At 41.1% G+C, this 24,472-nt stretch overlaps 1 protein-coding gene across 1 annotated transcript; it reads left to right on the top strand.

The window, feature by feature from the left end:
• Window positions 1-5: 5 nt before the first annotated feature.
• Window positions 6-24,274, top strand: kif16bb (kinesin family member 16Bb). The gene is given in 21 exon segments (XM_018667027.2): window positions 6-817; window positions 901-964; window positions 1,047-1,157; window positions 1,269-1,385; window positions 2,137-2,234; window positions 4,510-4,552; window positions 4,554-4,626; window positions 4,709-4,851; window positions 5,169-5,337; window positions 5,744-5,875; window positions 6,008-6,183; window positions 6,291-6,356; window positions 6,446-6,505; window positions 12,439-12,558; window positions 12,711-12,762; window positions 12,870-13,007; window positions 14,376-14,458; window positions 16,656-16,744; window positions 19,709-19,882; window positions 20,708-20,795; window positions 21,496-24,274. Coding segments are annotated over 21 exon segments (4,290 nt in total). The 5' UTR covers window positions 6-770; the 3' UTR covers window positions 23,743-24,274.
• The last annotated feature ends 198 nt before the right edge of the window (window positions 24,275-24,472 follow it).

Genomic DNA, 24,472 nt, shown 5'->3' with positions numbered 1-24,472 from the left:
TCGAAGATGCCGTTCATCTGACTATTATGTGCTATCAAATTCATGAAAATACGATTTTTGCGGATGTGAGGCCCGAGTTTGTAGATGACCAAGCCATTTTTAACCGCTTGCTTAATTTGGAATGACACCGGATTAAAAATGAATTAATTGTGTCGTTTGGTAACAGATCAGCAAACCGTGATAATCACTGGCTCTAGAACTAAAAGTAGATTTCCTGAATGCAAGAACAAAGATCACGCGATAGCCCAACTCCTCAGGTATCGCAGGTATCGGTTTAGTCATTACACTACTCACAGTTTGGCGCTGTATTTTCCCTGCGTGTCTCAAATGCAGCATATTGACTCAGACATTCAAATGATAGGGATATATGGATTTTAATGCCACTCAGTGGGTGTATTGACAAGTAACTCGAAGTGTTTCCATACATTATTTGGCCAGCAATTATATTGACAAAACCCGAGACATGTACCTGCAGTTTATTCTTGCAGAACATTGTCAGAGTGCATTCAAAGACACTGCCTTAAAAGAAAGAAAGAAAAGTAAGAGAAAAACAAACTTTTGTTTGGGGTACAGGTTATTGACTCCTAATACACCCCAGCGGCTAGCCTGTCTAGTGCATCGAGAAAGTGAGGACAGGCCCCAGGTGTGATAATTAGGTGTGAAATACGTTGCATTGACGTTCACGCGGAGGCAGACTACTTTTTCAAAGGAGAAGAAACAGGCTGGGGAGGACTGGCTGTTAGACGTGTCTTGTCTGATTTTGATTAACAATGGCTTCAGTGAGAGTAGCGGTCCGAGTCCGTCCGCTGAACAAAAGGTAGACAGAACGACTGCTTTTTATTTTGTCCAAGCTTTCAAAAGAAGCGCTCAATTATGACACTCGCTTTCACATTTCCACAGAGAAAAGCAGTTATCGTCGAAGGTGATAATACACGTGAACGAGAGTACTACATCTATTCACAAGGTATTTTATCACAAAAGAGAAACACACTGTTCATACACAGTTCCTGAAGAGTTTTAGTTTTCTTTTCAATTTGAAATTCTAGCCTTCACCTGTTCGAGGAGACGGACTGAAGGACAAAGGGAAGACTTTTTCTTTTGACTTCTCTTATGATTCAACTGACAGAGCTAGCCCCACATTTGCATCCCAGGAGAGGGTATGACTTCTTCTGGTTTTCGTTTTATCCGTCAAACAGTGCTACGTGTTTTATGCAGTGTTTTTACTTGATGTTTTTTTTTTTAACTAACCCTTTTCACTGCTGATTTAGATTTTTCATGACTTGGGGTCTGATGTACTGAAAGCGGCATTTGAGGGTTTCAATGCCTGTGTCTTTGCCTATGGCCAAACAGGCTCAGGAAAATCTTACACCATGATGGGTCATACAGTAAGTAAGGTCTTGTCAGCTTCCTCAACACTATAAAGTGCGTTTTTAATTTGTCTACTAGGATAAGCATTCTATAAGCATGGTTAGATTATTTCTGACATGAATTCCAAATGTGCCTTTTGAATGAGCCCTTCAAACATCAAGAATCATCATACAAGATGCCTAAATACTCCCAACATTGTAGAGCTCTCATCGTAGAGTACCTCAGTACTGGGTTAGTACCACATTAGAAAGTGACTGATGTCAGGTTCATCAGACATCCCCCTCTTTCTGTCCATTTATCTACATGTTTCTCCTCACTAATCAGAAAATGTAATGAGGGCAGCAACCCACAGCTTTTCTCTCCTCACCTTGCACAGCAATGGAAATTTCACATTACCAATGAGGATTCTGCTTGTCTACCAGGAGACTTGTGCAAGGTCATCAGCAGAGCTGCTGTCAACATCCCAGATAATTATATATGCCTCTTAATGCTTACTATCTGTTACTTTGTAATTAAAACAAGAGGGCATGGAGCTCAGAGTGGAATTGCTTTTATGCTTCAGTAACTCCATATCAGATGAGCTGTTATTTGTGTTGTTCAGCAGTCTTTGCATGTGCTGAACTGTGGTCACAGGATAGCATAGACACTCAAATTAAGAGAACATAATTGGAGCAAAATGAAATTGTCGTGTAAAAGTACACTATGTGTAACACTATCATTTTGTAATAAGAGTTTTAAATGGGACATTTTCTCTTTTTAATGCACCAGGAAGATAAAGGTTTAATCCCACGGATCTGTGAAGGCTTGTTCTGGGAGATATCTCACAGAAGCAAGAGTGATGCAGTGTCGTTCCGTACAGAGGTCAGGTAAGGGACCACCATACATACGTTGATACTCTTAAAGTCATGGTGTAGGACTGGTACAGTTTTTCACATTTAATCTTAATAAATATTCAAAGTATTTTGCTCATGAAAGTATTAGAGTTTCAGCAGGGGGTGGGCGGTTGAGTATATTTTTTTGGTTCTGAGCATAGAGAGCTGACACGGAAAATTTGTTGATGGCAAAGTGGTCCAGTAACAGCACTGATAGCTATTGTTGCTTATGCTGTGCTGACACTCTGAGTTATTTTCCAATCTTAGACTAGTATTATTATACTAAAAAAGACTAAACCCAATATTACTAATGCTAACAAACAAAGGCAAACCGTGTGACTGTTATAAGAGTTAAGAGACTACTCTTGCAAGCTTTTTTTCGTCACTGCTACAACTATTTTGCTCATCATAATTTAGTAAAATGTGTTTAAAAAAAGAAAATATGTACATAATGTAACTTGAAGTGGCATATAGAGATGGTGCAATATCAAGGTCAGTTGGTGCTATTGTGAAGACTGCAAGAAAACAATGCTGCAAAAATATGCAGGTGCACTTGGCATGTCATTATTTCAAAATGACACTGAACTGCAGTACATTTCATGTGAGCAACCAAAGGCACTGTGACCAACCAAAAGGAGTGCATACATGGAAAAAACAAATGCACCTTGTGCTAGCCTCTCCTTCCTGTAGCTGACATTGATTTAGCTCTTCAGTCAGAAATAAGAATGACAAAGCATGGCAAAGATAATGCTGTCTCCAGTTAATGAGTTGTTGTTGATTTCCCCCCCTTGAAAAAGACAACATTAAGGCTTCATTACTATAATCAAATAATAATCAAAATCCAAGATGATATCTAGTCCCATCGCAATATCCATTTCATGTCTCAGCTCTGCTCCTAAACGATTATGTTCAGAGATAAAATTGAGGATTTTAAGCCTGTCTAGCTTCTGTGAAACCATTGTTCAGCCATTTGGTATATCTGTGCTGCTGGCACGTTATTTGTGTTTAATTCAGCTCTAGAATTGGGTTTTTATTTGACTGGCTCTGTCAGGCCTTCTTTTAGACATGTTGAATAGCTTGAAAATGAGTGAGCTTTGGACAAATAAAACCTTTTGTAATATAATTTTTGGTTTATATCCAGCAGAGATCTGACTTACAAATTGCTCTCCAAATACATTTTGCTCATGTTATTATCAATTAAATTAAAGTATTACAGTCAGTGTTACTTACAAAAAAACATTAAAGTACAGAACTTCAGTGTTTAAGTAGTCAGGATATGGTTATTATTAAAGATGCTTTAACATTCCTCATGAGCACAACATAGATTAGTTTCCTTTATTACTTTATCAAGCAGAACCTCCTGAGGCTCAACATTCTCATCAAATTCTGTTGAGGTGTAGGATTTTATTATAATTCAAACTTATTAGAGGAATATTTGGGTTGGATGTGTGTATGTGGTGTTTCTGAAGAGACTCCTTTTTTCCTTTACTTTTTCTGTGGAACCGTATTGTTCATCTCCCTCCTGTCAGGTCATGTCCTAAGGTCATGGTCTCCACTGCTTGCAGGAATGAGAATGAGGACTTAAGTTCTACTGAAATCTATGACTGTTTTTTAAAAAAATCTTTTCTATTTGTTAGATGTGTTGGTGGCTTGTGCGAAAAGCCATGTCCTCCCAACACTGTAAAATGTTATCAAATATTTTGTATTCTGCAATGAGGTTATGATCATTGGAATCATATGTAACTGAATTAATAATCCTCACTCTTTTGTTATTGTAATGCCAGCTATGCCTCTAGTCATCTAACCATCTAATATTGTAACCCATTTGAGATCTCAGCACTGTGCCAGAAAACAATCTGCATGGCTACATCCACAGGATATGGGCCTTGCCATTTCATTACTGTCACGCACTCATAAAGCCTAATTGCTCCATGCCTCACATTGTTTTTGAATCAGCCACTCAGACTAGTCCTTTTGCTTTTTGCACACACCCACCACAGTAGTGATTGAAAAGCTTTGCCAAAACCTACTTTGCATATGTTTGTTTATTCATAACCAATGCAAGCAGAACAATGCAAGCACAATAATTTGGCTGTAAACCCACTGTGCATCTCTTTTCATAGTAAACAGTGAATAGCAACGTGTTTTGTTCTCATCTGGTGCTGTGCCATTCACATATCAACACTAAAGCCCTTCATTCATTTTTCCTTTGTGGCCTTAGTGTAGATTTGGATCAGATTTTACATTTGTGTTTCTGTCTCAACACTAGCTATTTAGAGATCTACAATGAACGTGTGCGGGACCTTCTCAATAAAACGAACCACTCCCACAGAGGGTGGATGTTTGAGAGTGAGAGAGCACCCCAGAGATGGGCCCTATGTTGAGAGTAAGACAGAGTTTTATTCTCCATCCCAAGATCACCCCAGCTGAGTTTGTGTGAAATGCAGAAAACTAACACTTCTCTGTAGATCTGTCCAAGCACTCGATACATAACCACAGTGACATGGAGGACCTGATCATTCTCGGCAATGCCAGCCGCACCACAGCAAGCACGGGCATGAATGACTTCAGCAGCCGGTCACATGCCATCTTAACCATCAGCTTCACACAGGTGAACTGCAGTGTTGAGAAGTTTCTCCATGCTGCTATGAGTCATATTGTCAGTTTCAATTGGTGTAAACATTTTTTTAAAGTTTCCCTGAAAACTCTGGGTGTTAGTAAAGGCCATCCCTCAAGAGCTCTAATTAGCCCTGTGCATCCGTTTTGTGTGGTGATAATTTTTAACACGTCTTTTCATCTTCAAAGGCTTTTTAGTTTTTTCCATCTTAAGTAGCACTTTTTGTCGTGATACCGCCTAAGTATTCCTCTGTGATGTTGCCTCTTTTGAACTAAATGAGGATTGCTCGGTAATGTTTTTTCATGCCACAGGCATGGTTTGATGCAGAGTTGCCACGTGAGACGCTGAGTAAGATCCACCTGGTAGACCTGGCAGGCAGTGAGAGAGCTGATGCCACACGCACCACAGGCACCAGGCTAAAGGAAGGTGCCAACATCAACAAATCCCTGGTCACCCTGGGCAGTGTGATCTCAACTTTGGGTAAATGGCCAGTTACAGACGCGACACGACACCACATCTTTATCTAGTAGTGAGATAGTCAGCTCAATAATAGATGGGAACATGATTATATTCTATGTGGGGACTGTGATTTTGTTCACTGTGGAGTCACTCCATCTATTTCAAAATAAGACACAGTATAAGGACTACTTTTCTAGTTGGCCAGTTTTTACTGTACTTATTATAAATATGCTTTTGCAGTTTGATTTTTGGTTCCATTCCAAATTGGTTTTTCATCATTTGAAGGAAAACAATATTTCTGCTCCGATTAAAATTGTTAGTACCCCTTTGCTCCCAAAATGGATCTATTGAGCTTTAGGAAACATTTCATATATTACAGGGATTCTCATTCTCTGAGTCAGTGTTTTCTTTCTGTGTGACCTCCCAGCTGATCTTAGCGTGGGAGGACCGTCAACAAAAAAGAAGCAGCAGCAGATCTTCATTCCTTACAGAGACTCTGTGCTGACATGGCTACTAAAAGACAGTCTGGGTGGAAACTCTATGACTACTATGATTGCAAGTATGTACTGTAAAGGGATCTCAGGCTGTTTCCAGAGCATATTTGTCACCCCTTAATTCCTTCCTTGAAGAAGAGGTTGTTAACCACAGTGTTAACCTGTGTTTATTTCTCCCCGGTGACCTCTCATGCCAGCTGTTTCTCCTGCTGATGTGAACTACGGGGAGACCCTGAGCACTTTGCGCTATGCCAGTCGAGCTAAAAACATAGTCAACTCTCCCACAGTGAATGAAGATGGCAGTGTCAAGGTTATCAGGGAGCTGCAGGCAGAGGTTGCCAGGCTCCGAAGGCTACTAGAAGAAGCCAATCAGGTCCTGCATATATTAAAGCCCATCAAGGATTCTGCAATATATATGTTGACAGTCTTTTATTCAAAGGTTATATTATAGGTTGGGGTGTCTTTTCACTACTACTCCAGGTCTCCCGTGGGGAGCTGTCTTCCTCTATAGTAGTGGAGGAGGAGCTGCATCAGAATGAGGTAAAGGTGAGTTATCATCTGTCAAACGGAGAACAGAGGTGTTTTGATGTCCTCCTCTGTAAATAATACAGCTGTTACTCCTGCTATTTCCCCAGGTTCTTGCACTGACCAAGGAGTGGACCAGCAAATGGGGTGAGACCCAGAGCATTCTGCAGGTACAATAATGATTTATTTGTGTGTTTAAACTGACTTTAAACTTAGTAAAACTACACCCAGCCTTACATAAAAATACACCACTGCATGTTTGTTGTTGCTTGTTGTTTTAAAAGTGAAAGATCAACCACAGTTTACGAAGTCACTGCTTTTTTATTATTTATATAATTGTACATGTGCTTGAGTCTATAGCCTCATCCAGAAACCTCCACAGTACTTTTAGCCAGAGGCAGTAATAGTTTGATTAACCAGTTTTTTGAAATAAACTATTCTTCCAACACATGATAAAAAGCCCAGGTGAGCTTTTAAGTAAATATCCTGGAGCCATTTTAACATTGGCTAGTTTGACTCACAGGAGCCTGGTACTGTGCGTTTGATTCTTGGACATGAGCTACAGGATAACAAGACTGTAACTGGAGAGACATGTTTGATGAACTATGCTGTGACCCAGTTGGTAGTGCTTTAATCAGATAGTATTGTAAAGACAACCTTGCAGTAAAACCCTGTAGTTTGACCTTTTTCCTTTATGCACAGTTGGGTAAACATTTCATAACAAGATGTGGGGTAGCCTTAGTTAGTTACATTCTTTGGAGTTTTGTTGTTTCTAGACAAGACGATTTTGTTAGGTGCCTTTGTTGCTTATGTTTTTATTGCCTACTTTGTTTTTTATGCCACAATTTTCAATTTAGTAATATGTCAAATCTGTGTTTCATTTTCAAGTCCAACATTCAAAGTTGTATTAGTGAAGAATAATGTAAAATTATGCATTTTGAGGGTTAATGCAGAAAGATGTATAGTGAGTAAAATATAAGGCCACAGAATATACACAGGCTATGGGTGCCTGGTTAATTTTATACTACAATATCAATCAGGAAAACCGCAAACTCTGCAGCAGTTTGGACAGAAGTTACTGTTTGTAGTATAGACATCCTACCAGCTGGTGTCACTGCAGGTCTTGTGAACAGCCACAGTCACTTCATGGACTGGAAATGGTAATGAGAGTAGAGTCAACCTGGCATTTAAATTTAATTTTCCATCTATTTAGATTTAAATGGCATCCAAAAGCCGAGTTCTTGTAATGATCGTGAAGTTAGTGTGTGACAGTATTTGGGGAATGTGAGAGAGAGAGAAACAGAACAGACATGCCTCTTTCTCCTTCAACCCAATATGGTTTCTCTGAGGCTGGGACAGGGTGGCAGCATCCTCGCAAGACCCCAAGCTGGAAAAAAAAAAACAGTTTGCCAGCACGGAGTTTACACTGAATACTTTTGTTGAATTTGTGCCCAACCTCCCAAATAACACCAAATGTCATCTGTTTGGGACTCGTCGTGTTCAGCCAAGTAGCCTGTTGCATTATGCATTGAATTGTGAAGCGTGCCAGTCATGAAGAGTATGGAGTGACTTCTTGCCTCCATAATACATGCCAACAATACATACCCATATCAGTTTTTGCATGGGTTTAAACTGTTGTGTTGATCTGAATAGTTCTGTGTATTCCTGACTCATAGCAGCAAGTAGTGACTGCTTTTGTGAAGGTATACATATATAGAGGCTCTGTGAGAATTTTAAATCCCCTAAAATGAATATTATACTATATGTGCCAGTTGGATAATTAACATTCTGCTCCGTACAGTGGTTAGCAGGTGACATTTAGTGGCTCGACAGTCCTTTATTCATGACAGTGTATTGGAACTCATTAGCAGTTGTCACTGCTCCTAATTACGAGGTCTTGGTTATTGACATATGGCACTTTCGTCTCTGACTGTCCGGCATATTAATTAAAGTTACTGTATTGTAAATCTATTTGCGTGTTTGAGCAGAGATGACGATGCTCAGAGGCAACATCGTCCATCTCTACTGGCAGAGCTGAAAAATCTGCCGTATTTAGACCTGTGCCCATCCATGTAAACGCATCTGTTATGACGCATGATACAACGTGACACCTAGGTGAAAAGGCCACTGTACTGGTGCCCGGCAGGCACACTAGTGTTGCCATAACTGAAGTGTTTGATGAATGACTTTATGGATTTGACATTTGTCTTCCTGCGCATTTGCATTCTGCCCGGGTGAAAAATAAGTGGGATTCCCGCATGGGCTGCTGCACAGACATTAGAGGTGGTGTCTTTTCTCGGTTCAGTACAGATAAGCACATTCAACCTGTCTGAAGTTGTCCATTTCAAAATTCTGCACATGTACTTGGAAAACAAAAACCTTATTGATTATTGAGAATTTTATTTAAAGTATTTTTTTTGTAACAAATGGCTTTCAGCATGTTTTGTTTAAAAGGAGTGGTCCTGATATAACCATACTTCCAGTGTATGAATTTATACATAGTGCATATTTTAAGTTGAGCGAGTGTTCTCCAACTCTTCAAGTCTCATATATTTTGTGTTTAATTCAATTGATTCTCTCGCTGAGAGCTAGATGAAAATTTCTGCTTGGGCTGTAAGGAGACAAGTACGGAGACAAGCTGACCAAGAGCGGTGTAAACAGAATTTTGAATTCAGTATTCAAAGCAGATTTAGAATGCAAAGTTATTCATCGTCAGCTTCCCAGATTGGTTACAGGGCATGTGGGGAAGAGAAAGTAATTAATATGAGATGGATTCCAGAGCAGCCTCTTAGACGGCAACAGATTGAGAGAACAAAAAAGGCAGGAAGAGGGTAAAGTGAAATGTTGTTCTACTGCAGGGGTGTGTGTACACACACGCACATACACACACATAGATTTTTGAGTAGTTTTACTTTACCAGTGGAGTTGCATTTTGCTCCCCAAGCCACCCTTTCAGGTCCCCATGTAACACAGCGTGGTGGGAGGAACCTCCATTTCAGTAAGATAAAATGAACCACAGTGTTTCTTTGATCCTGGTAGTCTTTGTATTTCCCAAACATGCTACAATCAGCACTAAGGCACAGCTTAAGCCCTGAAAGCTCTTAGCCTTGTTCTTGTTAATGTCAATTTAGCTCATACTGTCAGCAGTTATACATCATAGTTCGTCATTACAGCATTTCATGACCTTTACATATTCTTATCAGCAGCTTTGCCTTCAATTCTTCACATGCCAGTAAGTCCTGGCTCCAAAATAGAGCTTAACTTAATTTAAAACTTCATTTAATTCATGAAAATGTGTTATTATTCAGCTGTGTATGAAACGCACATGGTGAGCAAATGTGTAATTGGTGTCCGTTGCGCATACAAGGACAAAAATCTTCTTGCCGGGGCCCTAAAATCAACTGTACTTTACATAAGATAATAAAGAGAGATTCGGTAAGATAACAGTCCAGTTGATTTTCACATTCTTTATGCAAATGAATGACACAGATTATGTAGAAGAATGTGTGAAATGTCAGCATATTGTCCACCTGTGCAAAATGAGTCACTGACATGAGCTGCAGTGACATGTGGCAAGATTGGTGCTATCATCAGTCTGAATCCCTCTATGGCTGCAGTGCAAATCAAACTAATTACACAATGCATTCATATTACAACTAGAACAACAGCTTTCTGGATGAGAACCTGCTTTTATGTATAGCACACACACAAATAAGTTGAGGGTAGAAACAGAAACGACTGTTAAAAAGATGCCAGTTCTTTTCTGTGAGTTAACTTTGTGGAATATAACCAATCACTACAAACAAAAGGCTTCTTGCCATTTTGGAAACCGGCCATGTAATTGCTTTTCCCCTTAATGTGTTATTCAGTCAACTTTCAACTTTTATAAAGAGCAGAAATCTGGGGTATAAATGCAGTTCTTTCAAGGAAATTAACCGTTTAATCTAACAGATCAGTTCAAGTAGAAGTTTTCAGAAGACATTCAGTACCTGCTTATCTGTTCTGCTGGCATGTTGTTCCACTTGACGAGGCTGATGGGCAGTCAGGAAAGAATCATCACTTGGCCTAGTATGGCAGTGTTTTGAAATGCATATTAACCAAGTCGGGCACCTGAACTGTCAAAGTGCTGAGAAAAATCCATTAAAAATTCTGCCCAACCGCAGATGATGGCTTTTAATGGAAGCCTAAATGCTGCCCGAGCCTGGCTGCTGGTCCAGGCCACAGTTAATTACAGTATGTTCACCAGCTGCCTCTGAATGCAGACTTTCTTGTCCTCATAGCACACACAGACTGACTGACTGACTGTCACGGTGTGGTGAGGAGCAACTTTCTGTGGTGTGGGGGATGTGAGGAGAAAATAAGAGGATCTCATCTGTTCCTGGTGTCTGAGGAAAGTGACACAGTGCATTAATCTGCCAGGCTGCTGCTCCTCACCTTTAATGAAGTCTGTGAAGAATCCTTTTTAATTAAGTACAGGGGCTGGGGTCGATGCCTCGCCTTCTTCATTAGAAAAAAGGATTTCTCCCATCTCACAATGAGTGAGGTGGTGCTGGTGGTGGACACATCTCTCACTTCATGGTCCAATCTATACGAAAGAGAGCAGGAGGAGGATGAGAGAGAGGGGAACTAGTTTATGTAGAGTGTTGCTTCTGAATCCTCCATATGTGAGATTTTCTGCTCTTCCTCTTGGGGAGGTACTTATGATAATCCATGGCAATGTGAGGCATTAGTCCACCAGCTTAACAGAAGAATGGTTCTGATAGGGCCACTCATACTTGGTTAGACTCTCAGTTATTGAACCACAGCCACTGCACTGGGAGGAAAAGGTTACCGGACTTAAACACATGCCTAGAGAGTTAAGTTTCTCTTCATGGCTTAACTCAGTGTGTCTTTTGAACCTTGCAGGTCATCCAAGGCTAAGTGTTTCATTTCTTGTTGAATAATTGGCAAATTAACTGCTCAGCAAGCTCATTCTTTTTGCAGCCGGCCTGGTCTTTTCTAAAGCTTAACTCATACTTTTTCAGTCAAGTTAAGAATGAAATAATACTACAATGACATTTCATACAAAGTTAAATGAATATCGTCTCTTGACAGACACACATGCTGTAAGGTGGTGTGAGTCATGCTTTAAATTTCCTCAGCAATAATTGTTGGAGGCAGTGAAGCGGTGTATGGAGCAGATCAGAGGTTTAAGTGTAGCTGCCCTGTACTTTAGAAATGGCTTTCAAGGATTAAATCAATTTCTCTACTTCTTATCGCATTTCTGTGGAGAGGTGCTGTAACACCATTAAATGTATATTTAGCAGGGATTTCTGGACAAGCTGAATTTTTTTTTTCTATGTGGACATTAATTTCTGTCTGACTTTTGAGGTGTGATCTAACTGTAATGTTGCCTAATGTGTCAGTATAGTGCAGTGTTGACAGTCCATGTGTGAAAAAAATAATCATTACAAAACTGCACAAAAGTTTTATAATGACTCATTTTACCACAGTTATTAAGTTTCCTCAACTAATAATACACTATGTATGGGGGAAAAAAAAGCCCTGTAGCTTTATGTTTAATCCATAGTATGCTTTTACAGGAACTGACTTTAGTTTGACCTTCCACACAAAACTCTTTTCCGAGACATTGTAAATGACAGAATTATATGAAGTTTGTTGCTGTTGTTGAAACTTGACATACTTTACAAGCTCGGGAGTTTTTTAATAGCAACATACAGTGTTGATAGCTATGTATCAATAAAGGCAATGGTGCATGGTATACAACCCACCTGTGTGTATGTGTGTGTGGGTGCTGGCACCGCGGCTGTTTCACTCGCTGAACACAATGTACATTTTGACTCTCACCATGATAATCTGAATGATTTATGGTGTCTCTCTGGCCATTAGCCACTCTGCTGCTTCATGGCGACACATGGTTGGAACGCCGCTATTCTGCGTGGCCTTCAGGCAAGGAAGAGCAGTCATAAAGAATTCAGTTTTCTGCTGGTTGCCATTAAATGTCTGTCAGCATTTTTATTTTTTATTGTGTGCCATTTCAGCTACAGGCTATTGAAAGGATTTTTTTTCATCCCTTCACTGTATATTCTCATGTGTTCTATAGGAGGAGACTGTGGCTCTGAGGAAGGAGGGGAGCGGAGTAGTCCTTGACTGCCAGTTACCTCACCTGATAGGCTTTGAGGAAGATCTACTGAGCATTGGCATTGTCCTCTATTATTTGAAAGTAAATACAACATTTGAATTTAATATAATTCACACATCACTGTTTTTTTTTTTCCCCAGAAATCCTTACCAGCCAAGGTCCAGTGCTTTTGTTAACTGTTTGTCGAATAACAGCTTGTGTTCTGTATTACAACCTCTGAATTTCCACTGTAGGAGGGGAGAACCCTGATCCGGAGTGACAAAGCATCTTGCAGTCAGGATATTGGTGAGTCAAGGTTACTGTATACTTCCAACTGCTGTGTTATCCACTGGGATGAAAATAAGTGTTTTTTCTTTATTTATTTATTGCCTTCATATTTAATTGCATTGTAGTACTCTGCGGGCCTGGGCTCCTCAGTGAACATTGTGTGCTTGAGAACCGTGCTGGGACCGTGACTCTGATCCCTCAGGATGGTGCACTGTGTTCAGTCAATGGCTCTGTGGTCACCAATCCCTGCCAGCTGACTCAGGGTGAGAATTTCTGCAAAACTAATATGCTCCTGATATTCTTTTATGAACTTTGGTGGGGGTGGGGTGGGGTGGGGTGTATCTGTTAATAAAGATTTCTCTTTCAGATTCACAATTATTTTGCTAGTGGGAGGCAATAACACTTCCATCCATTTTGAATGAAGTTATGAGATCACTGCATCACATCTGCAAATGAAATCCACTTTATGTCCCTGGCTCTCTCACAGTGGCGCACTCAGGACATGAGTGGATTGTGAACACAGCTCTCCACAGGGCAGATGCCATTTCTCTTACTAAACATTTTGAAGGGCGAGAGGCCCTGGACAAAGCTCCAGACAAAGCCCTAGGCCCTCCATTTAATTGGCAGATGGAGTTGATAGGGCCGACAGGTTTGAAGTGGGCCAGAGCATTAACCTTTCAAAGGACAGAGCCAAGCCAAGCTGAAACTCCTGCCCCCCTGAGCCGACCCTGCTTGCCGGGGCTGGGAGCTTTCACTGCTTACTGCCTCCTCATCTACACTGCTTTGCTTTCCAGAGATAAAAACTGCACACAGAGCCAGGCAACGTAGGGCCTGGCTGCGCTAGTCTCTTTTATAACCATTTCAATTTATCCAATATCCCCTTCAGAAACGGCTGCATCTGAAGCTATTTTCTTGAACAAATGATAGTAATTTTCAGTCCAAAAGCAGCTGGAATCCATCACTGGCTGGCCTCTCAGGTGCTTTGTCACTCGTCAGAAGTCATTAGTACCAGCAAGATGAGTATTTGCTGTGCTGAGAGAGGAGGTGGAGAATGGAGAGGAGACCTCGAGAAAATCTGTGGATATGGCAATATGAGCGTGAGTCTGATATATAAACTCTAATATCGCTTCAATTCTATAGCTTTACAAGACTTCTAAAGTTTCCTTGGACCATTTTCTGTGGTAAATCATCCCCTGGTCCAGGTCACTGCCAATCACACTGGGGATTGTGTTCCTCATGGCAATTCATTCACTTTACCTCAGCAGAGGAGAATGTTGGAGAACTTTTGCACTATTTGTCAAGTTTCAGGGAGTTCAGTGCCGAGACAGTTCACTGCAATCCCTCAATGACAGGAAGATTCCCATGGCCAAAGTATTTTGTTCCTCACCTTTTTATGCATTATAAATATTGTGCCACACCTACCAAGGTTTCCTGGCAGACTTTCTGCACCATTACTGTCACTTGCATCTGTCTTGAAACACATCACATTTTGCCTCTGCCAGTCTTTCTCATAGTGTAATACATAATTCAGTCGTTGCTGCAGCACTTAAACAAAATAGCAAAGTTTAAGTTGGTAAGTCAGTTGGTGATTTGCTGCTTTTTTCATGCTTTACCTCTGTGGTTTCCTCCAGGTGCCATCATACAGCTAGGAAGAAGAACCATATTAAGGTTTAACCACCCAACTGAAGCTGCCCAGCTCAGAGAGAAATGCCAGGTACAGACAGTACTCAAAATCACCACAGACAAGCCCTGCTATGTTCTTATACTGTGCTGCTGTTTTTCTAAAGCTGTGGGAGAGAGTCTTTTAGATAAAAAAATGCTGTCTCAACTGCATTTTCAGTTGATAATTATGTAAAAGCAAGTCAGCATCATGCTCTTTGTTTCCATAACTACCAACTGTAATACCTGCCTCCTTCAGCAAACATTGCTAATGTGGAACTCTTGTTCACACTTTACACACTTCACTCCACATCACAAACTCAACAAAAACGCCACCAGTGTGATCCATGCAGATTCATTCTGATGAGAATAAGAGCTGTTGCCCGCTTCTCAGCTGCTGCTGCTTGTTTTTGCCTGTCGAGCATGAAACTCTGATTAACTGGCTCACAAAAAATGTGGCAGACCAGTACATCATGAACAGTCTCCACAATGTTGAACTGTTTTCAACCCTAGAAATGCACTCTACTGTTCCTGAGAGGAGGCCAGGTGCAGCAGCTTTCAAAAAAGGCTGCTTTTTGTCCATCTTGCAACAGCTCTTGGCTTTCATCCACTTTCATGTGTTTTCAAAGAAGTATTGCGTGAATGCACCCTTTCTCCCGAAGAAATCGCAACCAGGATTTCTCTCCAATAATACTAATGTTTAAGTATTCTTGAAGTTTGGGTTGCGTAAGCTAGAATGGGTGTGGGATGAAAAACCTTCACATGTTTATGTGCTGTGAAGAAATAAGTAGATCCTTTTGACATAAGTAAACAATGTCTGAAAATAGCATGTTCTGTCTATATCTACAGAGATGTGGAGAAAGGCTTCCTCAAAAATGACCTGTCTATTGAGTCATTTTATGAATGGTATCTGTGAAAAGTATTCACCCCTTTGGACTTCATGTACTGTTGCTTTACAACATCACATCATACATTCAGTTAGGATATTTTTTTTTATATGACTCAACAGAAGAAAAGAAGCTGCAAGGTGTAACTGCTTTGTTTGTCTATTTCATAACAACAGTTATGGAGATATTCCAAAAATACCTATTAAGGAATAGGGAAAAGATAAAAGTACAGTAAGGTTTATCCAAAAAAAAGGAAAAAATATTGGTACAGCTGTAAACACGCATAGAACAAGCAGTTCTGTCTGTGAGCGTCCTTGTGAGGGAGACTCAGTGAAGCAGGTCACCAAGAGGCCGACACAGTCTGAGGAGCTACAGGTACTGAGGTGGTAAACACTGCATACAAATATTGTCGGTGCCTCACTACTCAGAGTTTTATGGCAGAGAGAAAGCTGCTGTTAAACATCACATATAAACATCACATATTTGGATAATTGATTATCAAAGCATGATGTTTTTAAAGTGCTGCTAATGAAGTGACTATGCTGAAGTAACTGGCTTCTGAGCATTGATAATGACTGGTAATACTCACTATATTTTAGAATGAAGTTCTGGTCTTGTATACATTATCAGTGAAATAAATTAGTTCTAGAAAAAGACTTAGTGAATAGACTGTGAAGCCTGCAACTTAAATTAAGTCCCCTCCTTTGAGTTTCCTCTTTGCTTCATAACATTTTATAAAATGAATTCACACACCCTTGTATAGACACTGCTCTACTTCTGGTTTTGACAGCTTCCCGCTCTCTGCATTATTGAAAATTGCACACTATTACAGCCAAGTAAAGTACAGACATTCAGGCCCGCTGTGGTTCTAGACTTTGCCATTCATTTTTAACATCAATACCAAATGAGCTGGTCTCAAGAGTTCCACATTCGCTCAGTCTGAGTACGTATGTGCTAGCATGCACTGTGTTTCAGTGGACTGTTGTGTAAAAAGTGGCTTTTAAAACACTTTCTTTCAATAGTAGCAAAAAGTATTACATTCCCAGTTTTAGAATGGAAAATGTGGAAACACTCTGAAAGACTGGCACTATTGATAAATTGTAAAAGCTATTTGGAACCACAGGAATGTACCAGGTTGTGCGTTACAGCTGCTCTCTTGCCAGCCAACATTTATGACCATTTTATTTTAGGAATATGTAATAGCTTCATGCTGCTTCTCCTCATTTTTTGAAGTGCTTTGACAGTGTCACAAATACTGATAGTATATAGTATATACTGTAATTAAGCCATTGTATAATTTCAGCTGTCACTCATTTGTTACACAGATTTTTATTTCACAGTGCTGTCTCATTCTGTTGTCTGCAGAGCGGGCTGCTGTCTGCCTTCAGCTTGTCCTTGACTGACATGTCCAAATCTACTGAGAATCTGTCCAAAGTGATGCTGCAAAATCCAGGGTGAGACTTGTGCAGACATGTGTGCGCTCTGTGACCCAAGCATACCTGAACCCACTCCACCTCAATCTCCACAATACACCTGTTTATTGAGCAGCATTCATCAAGCGTGTGAACCAAGTCAAAGCCATAAATCACGGCAGCATCTCTGTGAGGAGAGGTGGGCACATGCAATAAGCACGTTCTGAAGTGCTTCATGCTGAGCCAGTTGAAATCACAGAAGGCATTTCTCCTACAGCCGAGGGCGTGTCCCAAAACAGCTTCTAGTTCAGTAGGTAGTGAACTGCCCTGTGTTCCATTCCCAGAGTCACTGCAGTGCACCTCAAGTTCAGCTCCCCAGAAAATTCCCAAAATGCTCTCACAAAAAATAAGCACTGACTGGAAGTGAGGCAATGTGTTATAATATATCAAGGATGTTTTTTTTTTTTTTTTTTTTGTTTTTTTTTTTACTTCTCATTATGAGGATTACAACTGTGCCCGTTGATGGCATCTCACAGTTAACATTGTTGAAAGCTTGTTAAGTAAACTTTGAGTTGAGGTTATTTTGTCACACAACAGGTGCAAACAAATATGTTGGAAGTGTCATGACAAAGTTCAAACTCCCAAGGATGTAAATTCAACTTGGCTTACTCTGTACTGAGAGAGACCTTGTGTCACAACTGGTAGACACCGCTGCAACTGATAAAATTAATATTGGATGATCAGGATTTAGGTCAGTTAAAACCTCTGTGGACTGAAAGTAAAACATAGACTGCACCAGTTTTCATCTGGATTGTCTAATTCTTCTGTAACCGTGTGCCATCTGGATAATTTTATATAAAAGACATAATGCATTATAGCCTTCCAAACTCTGAGAGACAGTATGCTAATGTGACATCTTTATACCCTGCCACTGCCTTGGAACTGCATGACAGGTCATTGATCTGTCGGCGTCCCAGTGTTCATTGAATTAGTGTCCAAAATCCAATTCACTCTCTAGTGATTCACCACCTACTGAAGTAGCAGCGAGCAATTTGAGACATGCCCGTGGTTTCTCATGACATGAAAACACTGATGTTTTACAGCATGCAGAGCTGTCTGACATGTAATTTCCCTCACAGTGCTGTATCCCCAAAAAAGCAATGCTTCAGTTCAGGTGGTTCATACTGCTTTCAGTCCGACACCTGCAACCCTGTGCAACCCAGACACTGTTGAGATATAAAAGGGTGAATACAGGTGTTCGTGTATATAGAGGATTACTGCAAGGCTGCTATTAGTTGACTACACAACTAAAAGCTGAAAGTGGTATTACAGAGTGGGTGGAAGATGGAGAAGAATAGAAGTCCATGGGAGTTAGTGGTGGATGGAGGCAGAGCTCGATTGAAGTCTGTAGGTGTTAAATGGCAGATCACCCCAGGATTATCAACTTTTTTTGAGATAGAAAATAGAATACACAGAGGCGAATATCTCAGCACAGTACAATGCCAAATGTACTTTATTTGATTCTTTTGTGGCTCTCAGATTTTGCTGAACATGCGCCATAAAATATTAAATAGTGCTTTCAACTGATACTCATGTTTTTTGTTTGTTTGTTTTAACCTCCTCATCTTGCCCCATCATCTGTTCAAGAACTCGACTTAGGCAATAAGGGGAGGTCTTTTTCATCTCTTGCTGTGATATGTATTCCATCCTTGTTGAGCTTGTTGTTCACATAGCATGAACTCCCTCGCTGCAAGGACAGAATATATTTTAAAGTTTGCACAATGATCTTGGAAATAACACTGTTGTAAATAGGAGCAGATGATTTGAATTCAGGTGGTGACTGTGGCTATCTGTTCAGCTCTGGGAGTGACACAAGATATCAATGAACTGACCTGCGCTTGCTTGAGGGGATGCTCCATAGCCACAAAAGCAAACCTGTCCATTATCATCTACATCAGTTGGATCATGTTATTTCTCACTTGAGACTTCTGACAGGAAGAGGCTAACTACACTAACAAAGAATCTGACCTGCTCTGAGGGCATGAAACCACTTCACATTTTTGTATTTATCCAGACCTTTCATTCAGTTTGTTCGTATGTGATATTCAGGCTTTAAAAATGGGGTGGTTGTTAGTTATGCTGTATACACTATAGAATTATAAATTTTGGAGGCTGCATGGTAGATAAGTCTAAACAAAACATATGTTTAACAATGTCAGTCCCTGAGGTTTTAGTTTGGAAACCCCAAAAATGGATATTAGCAGAGGTAAGAAAGTACTGTGTTTGTTATTATCAGGGTATTGTGTAGAAATTTAGGTGACCCACTGTGTTTGATTCATTCTTTATAAAATGGACTGTACAACAAAGACAGTATGTTGAAGCCAAGTTGAAATGCAGCTCTTTCAAACCCAGCAAGTTTGGACTCTGACTGCTCCCAGTGATGGAACGGGCCAGCTAGTGTTTGACCCACTCTGCTTTTAATGGCCACCTTTGCACTGAAAGTCCCTCATCTGACAAACCTCTCCGTATCCTCCATCTTTGGCCAGAGGGCCAAGTGGCAACTTTACGATTTGCCTTCTCAGACCACTGAAAGGCTGTTATTAGGAGCTTGCATCTCCTGAAATAGTGTTTTTACACAGGTTAACATCCATCACTCCAGGAGCCCCTGTGCCACTTTACACCTCCTGCCACAAGCTTTAGTGCAGCTAGAATGATCTTACTTACAAACCTATCTAACTCTGAAGGATGTGATATTTTTTCTTCTTGTGTGTCACTTTACTTTAAACTGCTCTTTTTAGTTATAATTTTAGGTGCCTCTTTCAAATATCTGGGTTGGAGTTTCATAAAACAGACACAAAACTGGAAATGTTTGAAAGTATAGTATAAGATGTGTCAAAGGGTGTGTATGAAAGGATGTAGGACTTCTTATGGAATTCATATGGCATACCTCATAAAATCTGTAAAATATGTGTGTGTGTGGGTGTTCATGTATGATGTGACGACTAGGAGGTTGGAAGATACGCTCAACCAGCAGGAGGTTTCATGGCAGCAGGTCCAAGAAAGCCTGAACAAATGTAACCAGGACATCAAAAGACCTCCAAAGGAAAACAGTGGGGCTCCCCATCAATTGAGAGCAGGAGAGAAGACAAATGGTGCAGAAATGGAAGAGACTGGTAATGGGTAAGTTAGAGGGAGGCGACCTCTGCTCTCTGTGCTGATGTTAATGAATCCTTTGTTTGTGCACCAGTTTTGTTCACAGTCATTCTACAGCAAGAACACCATAAACCTCTGTGTGAGTGATGTGTCTGCCACAGAAAAAAATGGCATCAAGAAAATTTGCTCAGCTTCGACTGGGAATCCCAGATCAGTGTTTCTCCATGTACTCATGCGAGCAGACAAACATTACTGAGTACAGGACATCCTCTCCACTGATCCTCAGGATCTGCAAAAATCCTTTAAGCGTCATGAGGACCTGCACTGTGTCCCTCTTGTTGATGATGTTGATGCTTTAGTGCTCCCACTTTCCCCAGTCGTCAACCTGCAAAGCTTAGCCAAAGCTGCTGTTTACTGTCAGAAATCATTCTGAGCTGTATATTTGGTTTCTGCCCCCCCCCCCCCCCCCCCCGGAGTGCTGAGTATTGTATGTAAATCCTCAAATCAACATGCACAGATTCTATTTAATTTCACAGCTAGTAGACTGGCTCTAATCTCATCCAGCCATTTGGGCTGTTTGCTTTTCAAATCTAATGGATGGTTTTTGTGAAGGGGGGCTGGGGGTTATTGCAGTCTTGTCTTTTGCCTGCAAACTGTTTGAAGTCTCCAGTGTCACACCACAGCAAATAATTACATTTGCTTTTGAAAACAAAGAGCCTGGCAGCATGTATGTACGTATAACCACAGCTGTTTTGTGAACACGCCTGCTCATATCAAGACACAAATTCTGTTTTCTGATAGAATGTGAAATGTATTATTTTATTCTTGTGTCCTCACCGTGTCCTTTTTCAGTCTGATGGATATGCTGGCTGCAGAGACAGCTGAGTCCAAAGTGCCAAGCTGCTGTATTACCTCTGCCACAACACAGCTCATAACCTCAGTATGTATTCACTTTCTTTCTACAGTTACAATAAATGACTCTCTTGATTAAATATTACAGAAATGAGGATTTAATGAATAAGCCTCGGGTAGAATGAAATATGACTTTTAATTGATTTTAAGAAACTGAAAATAGCAGCACAGTGTGCATATAATGAGACTTTGTCCTGCTGTTTTCTTATATTGCCACAATGGAACTGAAGTATTAGTCACCTGTCTTTGAAAAACAGAGCAAATGTCAATACCTACCACTCTCTCCAGCCAGGCCCAATACAGATTTTTATGAGGCATGAAATACTTTTTCCCTCAGCTTGTTCTGTTTGTTTATTATGCACATATTTAAACCCTATTACACTTTCCTGTAGGGGTTTCAAAGAAATGGCACTCATTTTGTGAAAGCATATTGCGATGAGAGCACTTCTGAAATATTTCTGTTTATACATGTACCTTGTTATTCTTCACTCCATTTTCCCGTGCATGTATTTATGTATTCAAATATAATTGAATACATAAATAAACTTAAAGGGACCTGGGTGAAATAGTAATTTTAGTTCCTTTTGAGCAATGGTGGTAATTATTTTGTTGTAAATTCCATAAAACAAAATCTTTTCTATACCAGGTTAAATTGGGAAACCAGCCTCTCTATAAAAGTTGTATTTCTTCTCATTGTTTCTCCTTTTCTTAACCACAATGTAAACTAGGCCATACCTGGAAAATATCCTGTCCCTCACACTGGTTTTGAGTTGGATGGAGAGACACTACAGAGTGGGGTAAGCACCAGGGATGGCCATGATCAGGAGATGGACCTGTGTCATAAATCAGGGCTCATGTCTGAGAGGCCGTGGAGAAAAGCTCAGAGTGGGACTGGGGTTGCAAGTTATAAGGGAGAGGAGGTTTGGTCAGGGGATGTCAGCCTCCAGCAGACAAGTGTCTTGGGCCTGGGTGATGGATGTGGCATGAAGCCAGAGGGGAATGCTAACGAGATCCAAGGTGTCGTGGCTGACTGCTACAAGGGGAGACCTGGCTCTGGTGGGAGCTCATTAGGCACCATGTCCCACCTGCAGAGCAGCAGAGGAACCAGCTCCATGTCTGTCGTCCCACAGACCAGCACTCATTCTCAGCTCAACGAAAAGCCTCCCGGCAGTCAGGCACCCCACTGTCCACCTGAGGAAACTATCTTTGAGTGCCAGTTCAGCTGTGGAGAGATGGATGAATCTGCAGGTTTGGTGGAGATCCCGGGAGTGTGTGTGACAGAAACTGCAGCAGCCACAGCTCAAAAATCAGGGCTGGGCTCTTTGGTCGGCAGGGTTTCTTGGATGGTTCAGGATGCAGGACGTCTCCTTTGGAACTCTCGCACAGTACTGCAGCGGGTTAGAGAAGAGGGATTACAGCCTGTTGGGGCTCGCTGGTCCAGTCGTGTTGTCTCTCTGGTTAGGGAAAGTAATGTTGTATCTGTAGTGAGGGACAGCCAGGTCTTCTCAATGGTTAAAGGGAGCTTTGTCTTCTCCCTGTTGAGGGATAGTCACATTTTTTCCATAGTGAAAGAACTGCCACTCATACAGCACATCCAGATGGAGATAACTCAACACCTTCAGCCTGAGGAGGCAGCTCAGATGAGTCAGGGCTGCGTTAATCCCAACACCACACATCTCCCAGTCCTGACACCAACACAAACTTTTTTCAAAGCAGACGAATTGCTAGATGACATGCCAGTAATCCTAGAAGACATCTGGACAAGGAAAAAAAGTATGGGGGATCTGTCACAAAAGCAAGACATGGCTGATACATATGTAAAACAAGAAGACAGTCTGATCACAGAGCTGAAACACATCAGTGAGCTGGAGCTTACCCCTGTGTCTGAAGACAAAGAACAGGTACTGGAGAACTCAAGAACTGTGTGGAACAAAAAGGATGTTCAAATCTTCAGTCAAATGTTGATAGCATTTCCCAATTCCCTTTTGGACTTGCAAACTCTGCCATTACTAGACATGATGGATGCTTTACATTCATTCATCTCCACCTCAGTGATCCCCTCCCAGAATATTGTAGCTCTTTTTTGGTTGAATGTGGCTAAATACGACCAACCTGAGCCCCGCCCCGCCCTCCTCATCTTGGCAGAGACTGGCCTCTATACTCTGACCACTGACTCTGGGCCCCTAGTTTTGTTCCATCACCTCCCCTTGTTACAGCTGAAGGAGGTGCAGGTAGGCTTTGCAGGCCACAGTCTGCGTTTGATCGGCACGACAGAGGAGAGCATCCTGGGTATCTATACCCACAGCCAGAAGCTGACCAGAGAGCTGTGCAGGGCCATACTTGGTGTCATCTGCCCTCAGGACAGCAGGGTCTCTCAGCACCCACTGTTCCATGGACACCTGATGAAGATGTCTCTAGACTGGCAGGTGTACGTACCTGACCTGCTGCTTGATGCAGGTTTAAGGGTTTGCTGCCAGTTTCAGAAGAGTCTTGCTGATCTGGTTTACCTTCTTCATTGTAACATGGATCAAGAAACAGTCACTCTGGGAGAGGTACAGCTGCTATTGTACACAAGTGTAGGGGTGTGCATCATTCCCAGGACACGCGCTGAGCCTCTTGCCCAGCTTTTACTTACTGATACCCACATTGGTCTGGTGCAGGAAGATGTTATCTTTCACCCAACTCCAAGCTCTGTAACCATAGTGCCCTGCCGTCCCCTATTCCACGACTTAACTCTTCGTCAGCGCTCAGATGTGCGGTGTGTGCTGGTGCACGATGAAGACAACCGTGGAGCTGTCAGACTGGATGTAATCCTCGCAAATGTGAGGGGCAGGGGTCACCCTGAAAGCGTGACTAAGGCAGCTGCCCCGCCTGCACATGCTTCAAATTCATCTCCGCATGCAGAAGTGTGGAAATTAACTTTCAGTTGCTCCACTGAGGCCGCCTGCCTGATTAATCACTTGTCAAATGTCTGATCAAGGACTGAACAGCCAGTAATGAACAGCCCAGCTTGAAAACTCACTCATAGGGAGTGATGGCAAAAGTGCATCCCAATCAGACAGTTCAAAGTACAGCTTCACGTTAAATGACAGTGAAAACTATGACCTACTTTGAAGTTTCCGTATTGATTTGTTTCTCCAGAAGTTTTGGTCATTTTAATGTTACATGGCTTTAGTACTTTAATATTTTATCTTTAAAACAATTGAATGTCTTTTGTTCTTGTTTCTTCTTCATTGTTTTTGTTCTTTACCCATTACCCTTCCCATTGTTATTTTTGTCAAAGAGGTTGTCAGTTTAACATGTAAGGTTTTAAATAATTAGGGGCTGAAGGTTCAGCATTGATGATTAAAAACTTTTTTGTAATATTTCTGGATAATTTTAGATGACCAATCTGACCAAATTATATCATTGTCACGGTTTCTTAAGTTGTATATCATGTATGTCAAATTGTTGCCAGTTTCAAATATTTTATATAAAAATAGCTCTTTTGAAAGTGATATGAGTATGTTTGTAAAAATAAAAGGAAGGTAAATCCACTGCTGCTCTGGAGTTTTGTTTACCACTTTGAATGCAGATAAGCTCTGATAGTTGAGCTTTTAACTTGGGAAACAAAGAATTCAGAGTCTGATGCATTTCACTGCTTTCTCTAATGTCTAATATTTTGTTTTCCTATCATCTCCGTCAGGCTTCCTTTCTCTCTCTACC

Source organism: Lates calcarifer, linkage group LG16_LG22 (assembly GCF_001640805.2).
Source record: "Lates calcarifer isolate ASB-BC8 linkage group LG16_LG22, TLL_Latcal_v3, whole genome shotgun sequence".
Classification (NCBI taxonomy): domain Eukaryota; kingdom Metazoa; phylum Chordata; class Actinopteri; family Centropomidae; genus Lates; species Lates calcarifer.
Note: the sequence above shows the minus strand (reverse complement) of the source record. Positions and strands in the feature narration are given on the sequence as shown.